Here is a 5,000-nt window from a genome sequence, read left to right as displayed (position 1 = left end):
TCCTGTGGATGCGAATTTTTTTTTACATTATGTAATTGTTGCCCATCACGAGAGAGGGTATGAGACGAAATTTGGGACCTCTAGCCCTTCGGGAAGTATTTTTAATCATTTTTTGAAAATTACAGAAATTGGTCGAAAAAATGACAGAGTCCCACTTTTCACAGCCGTGCACCTGGTGATTGAAAACGTGCAACTGGTGATTGAAAACGTGCACCTGGTCACCCAAAACACGGTTCTCTATGCGGTTAGCGGTGTTACAGATATACATGTCCGATAATGATGCACCCTACTACGGACCTTTAGCAATGGGGGCCGGCCTGAATTATTTATGGAAGGTATGATTACTTTTTTCTCTCTCCGTGCAACTGGTGATTGAAAACGTGCACCTGGTCACCCAAAACACGGTTCTCTATGCGGTTAGCGGTGTTACAGATATACATGTCCGATAATGATGCACCCTACTACGGACCTTTAGCAATGGGGGCCGGCCTGAATTATTTATGGAAGGTATGATTACTTTTTTCTCTCTCCGTGCAACTGGTGATTGAAAACGTGCACCTGGTCACCCAAAACACGGTTCTCTATGCGGTTAGCGGTGTTACAGATATACATGTCCGATAATGATGCACCCTACTACGGACCTTTAGCAATGGGGGCCGGCCTGAATTATTTATGGAAGGTATGATTACTTTTTTCTCTCTCCGTGCAACTGGTGATTGAAAACGTGCACCTGGTCACCCAAAACACGGTTCTCTATGCGGTTAGCGGTGTTACAGATATACATGTCCGATAATGATGCACCCTACTACGGACCTTTAGCAATGGGGGCCGGCCTGAATTATTTATGGAAGGTATGATTACTTTTTTCTCTCTCCGTGCAACTGGTGATTGAAAACGTGCACCTGGTCACCCAAAACACGGTTCTCTATGCGGTTAGCGGTGTTACAGATATACATGTCCGATAATGATGCACCCTACTACGGACCTTTAGCAATGGGGGCCGGCCTGAATTATTTATGGAAGGTATGATTACTTTTTTCTCTCTCCGTGCAACTGGTGATTGAAAACGTGCACCTGGTCACCCAAAACACGGTTCTCTATGCGGTTAGCGGTGTTCCATATATTCATGTCCGATAATGATGCACCCTACTACGGACCTTTAGCAATGGGGGCCGGCCTGAATTATTTATGGAAGGTATGATTACTTTTTTCTCTCTCCGTGCAACTGGTGATTGAAAACGTGCACCTGGTCACCCAAAACACGGTTCTCTATGCGGTTAGCGGTGTTCCATATATTCATGTCCGGTTATGGCGCACCCTACTACGGACCTTTAGCAATGGGGGCCGGTCCCAATTATTTATGGAAGGTAGGATTTTTTTTTTTTTTTCAACACTTTTCCCCTCTTTTTCTCTCTCTGCCGGGGCCGGCCAAGAGTGCTTTATGGACGGTTTAAAACATGACTATGGATGCAAATGCTCATTTTCCTCCGTGCACCTGGTGATTGAAAACGTGCATCTGGTAACCCAAAAATTATAAAACTGTTTTAAATCATTTTACCGGTCATTCTATTGATATAGCCCGCTAGGGGAGTGCCCCACTACGGCCCTGTCTCGGTCGGGGCCGTCCTTGGGTGCTTTTTAGACACTTTAAGAAATCGCGATGGATGCAGATTGCTATTAATCCTCCGTGCAACTGGTGATTGAAAACGTGCATCTGGTAACCCAAAAATTATAAAACTGTTTTAAATCATTTTACCGGTCATTCTATTGATATAGCCCGCTAGGGGAGTGCCCCACTACGGCCCTGTCTCGGTCGGGGCCGTCCTTGGGTGCTTTTTAGACACTTTAAGAAATCGCGATGGATGCAGATTGCTATTAATCCTCCGTGCAACTGGTGATTGAAAACGTGCATCTGGTAACCCAAAAATTATAAAACTGTTTTAAATCATTTTACCGGTCATTCTATTGATATAGCCCGCTAGGGGAGTGCCCCACTACGGCCCTGTCTCGGTCGGGGCCGTCCTTGGGTGCTTTTTAGACACTTTAAGAAATTGCGATGGATGCAGATTGCTATTAATCCTCCGTGCAACTGGTGATTGAAAACGTGCATCTGGTAACCCAAAAATTTAAATATGGTTCAAAACCCGGGTAACACCACTCTATTTACGGACATGACAGTAGAGCTTACCCCCTGGAGCTATTGACCTCCAGGGTTGTAGGCCCTTACTCACCACCCGGGTATCACCCCTCTATTTCGGGGATGATACCAGCAGGGGACCCCCCCCACCTCCACAACCTCGCATACCAGGTGAACCAGGGCACCCACACTTAAGCACCCCTCCTCGGACATTAAAGCAGATAACCGCGCTGTTATGAACCGCGTGCACCTGGTCACCCAAATGGAACTTGTGCACCTGGTCACCCAAAGGCCGGCGTGCACCTGGTCACCCAAAAGACCCGTGTGCACCTGGTCACCCAAAAGACCCGTGTGCACCTGGTCACCCAAAAGACCCGTGTGCACCTGGTCACCTAAAAATTATAAAACGGTTTTAAATATTTTTACCCGTCATTCTATTGCTATAGCCCGCTAGGGGAGTGCCCCACTACGGCCCTGTCTCGGTCGGGGCCGTCCTTGGTGCTTTATGGGCACTTTAAGAAATTGCGATGGATGCAGATTGCTATTAATCCCATGTGCACCTGGTCACCCAAAAGACCCGTGTGCACCTGGTCACCCAAAAGACCCGTGTGCACCTGGTCACCCAAAAGACCCGTGTGCACCTGGTCACCCAAAAGACCCGTGTGCACCTGGTCACCCAAAAATTATAAAACTGTTTTAAATACTTTTACCGGTCATTCTAATATTAAATCCCACTATGGAGCCCCACTACTGGGGAAAATTCACCGGAGGGCGCCAAAGGTAAATGGATTTTAGAATCCTCCATATATATTGTAGCTTTGGCGCACTCCAGTGAATTTTTTAAAGTACTGGGGCTTCATATTGGGAGTCCAGGTAAATGTATTTTGAAACACATTTTTAATCATTTTAATGCATAAATGACACAAATACAAGGGTAAATTTCAAACAAATATGCTTTAATTAATCAGTTAATCATTTATTGATTTGTCCCTCAATCAGTGCCCGGGCCCGGCTGGCATTTTTGGGCAAATTGTGGTACCGGTAGTGGCGTGCCTGCGTTTCCAGAGAGTGACACATATGGTCAGCCACAGTTCCTCGGTCTGTATCCAAGCCTTGGTTAAAGTTCAATGTGGCAACACTGCGTCGAATTGTACCGAAGGTCACTTTACTTCCAATACCAAACTCTGCAAAGATTTGCCCCACATACTCACACAGATTACCGTAAGGTTGACCGCAGGATGTGAAAAAGAAGAGTTCTATTTCTGAGGTCATTCCACTCAGATGAGGCCTGATTTGATGGAATCGTTTAAGCCAAGTGTATTCCTCCTGACATAGAACAATTCTGCACTCCCCAAAGCTATAGTTTGTTTTGTGGCTAGCTACACACATCTGATAACCCCCACCTTCCGGGGTTACTTCATTGAAATCACTCTCACTAAACATGGTGACTGGGGATCGTCGAGTGCCATTAAATATGGCCAACCGGCTGGACATGAGAGCTGCAAACCTACGCCTGTCAGAGCAGGTGGCACGGACCTCCAGCCTACTGAGAACTGAAGGAATGGCTTGATTGCTTAGCTCAACAAAGCGTTTTAAATCCGCAGCGCTGAGCACCTCGTCCCTGCAGCGTTGGCGGAATTTTGCCCTATGAGTTGCCTGGCTCTGCCGTGAGTCCCTGTCCATCTTCGCCAAGCAGAGTAACATCTTTCGAATTCCAACGACCTTAGCTTGCATACCATTTGGCCGGAACTGAATGAGATAATTCAGGAAACCTCGAATATCGGCCCGGTACATTTTTAACGTGGATGGTGCCAAACCACGGTCATCACATTGACCATACCACTCATACACACGTCTGTAGTTATCCAGAAAACACAGTCCTTCATCGGCCTTGCCCTCTGACATAATGCGGAGGAATTCCCGTACTCGGGATATACTGGTGCGACTATTGTCAATTCGTTTAACTGAAGGTTGTCTACCCGTAATATATTGTTCATATTCAGTCAAAATTACATTACTCCAAACCTCCATGCGGGACGGTACGCCGCCGCCGTCCTCATCACTCTCGCTCTCCGTGGAAGTCGCCACGTCACAGCCTTGCTCCCTCGGATCCGAGCACAGTTCACTACCGACCTGACTGACTGGCTGCACCGCCGCCGCCGACGCACCTGCCGTCTGATCACCCTCGTCCACAGGCTGCTGCTCCACGGACAACTCACTTTCAAAACACTCCAAAATCACAGGGTCCTCCGGCCGCGGTTCAACACCGTTGTCAGGCTGCATATACTGCCCCGATTCGGGCTGCTGTCTCTCACTCGAAAACCGGCTAAATTGCATAGCGTTCGTCCACTCCATAGTACCAAACTTAAGTCCATGTACAGCCTTTAAATGTCGGTCTAGCCGCACAATATTCTGTTTACAACAAAGTCCACAGTCGCGTCTTGGTCTGCTGCTCATGGCTTCTCTCTCCGGCCTTCCTCCGTGTCTCTTTGTTTGATCCACCAAACAAACTAACCCTAACAAGGGCTCAATGAGCCCCAGCTGTGGCCCAATATGGGACTAATTGGACGGGGAAGGAGAATTTGACCTCACCTCGCTGTCTCTTTACTCACGAAAGGCTGTATGGCTTAATGGTTAGGGCGCTTGACTCACAATCACCGGGTCAAGTGTTCATGCCAGGCCTGGGTAATCATTTTTTCCCCCACAGGGGCCTGCTAACCCAGAAAAGGCCCATAGGCCACAAAGCCACTGGCCTGGCCTGGGACAAAAGCCACTGCCCTGGCCTGGTACTTACATATCCCTAGCCGGATTACATGCCTCTATCTGGGCATCAGAGGACACAAACAGGCCTCAAGGCCTTATA

At 47.8% G+C, this 5,000-nt stretch overlaps 1 protein-coding gene across 1 annotated transcript in view; it reads right to left on the bottom strand.

Annotated features, from left to right (window-relative positions):
• Positions 1–3,076: 3,076 nt before the first annotated feature.
• LOC149983637 (uncharacterized) overlaps positions 3,077–5,000 on the bottom strand; it is a 57,904-nt gene continuing 55,980 nt past the window's right edge. The window contains exon 2 of the mRNA XM_090236566.1: positions 3,077–4,653. Within this exon, the coding sequence (XP_090092692.1) occupies positions 3,110–4,594 (1,485 nt within the window). The 5' untranslated portion in view covers positions 4,595–4,653 and the 3' untranslated portion in view covers positions 3,077–3,109. The remainder of the gene's footprint in view (positions 4,654–5,000) is intronic.

Source organism: Oncorhynchus mykiss, chromosome 5 (assembly GCF_057628025.1).
Source record: "Oncorhynchus mykiss isolate SJ-2025 chromosome 5, ASM5762802v1, whole genome shotgun sequence".
NCBI lineage: Eukaryota > Metazoa > Chordata > Actinopteri > Salmoniformes > Salmonidae > Oncorhynchus > Oncorhynchus mykiss.
The sequence above is the reverse complement of the archived record's forward strand: the minus strand, read 5'-3'. Positions and strand labels throughout refer to the sequence as shown.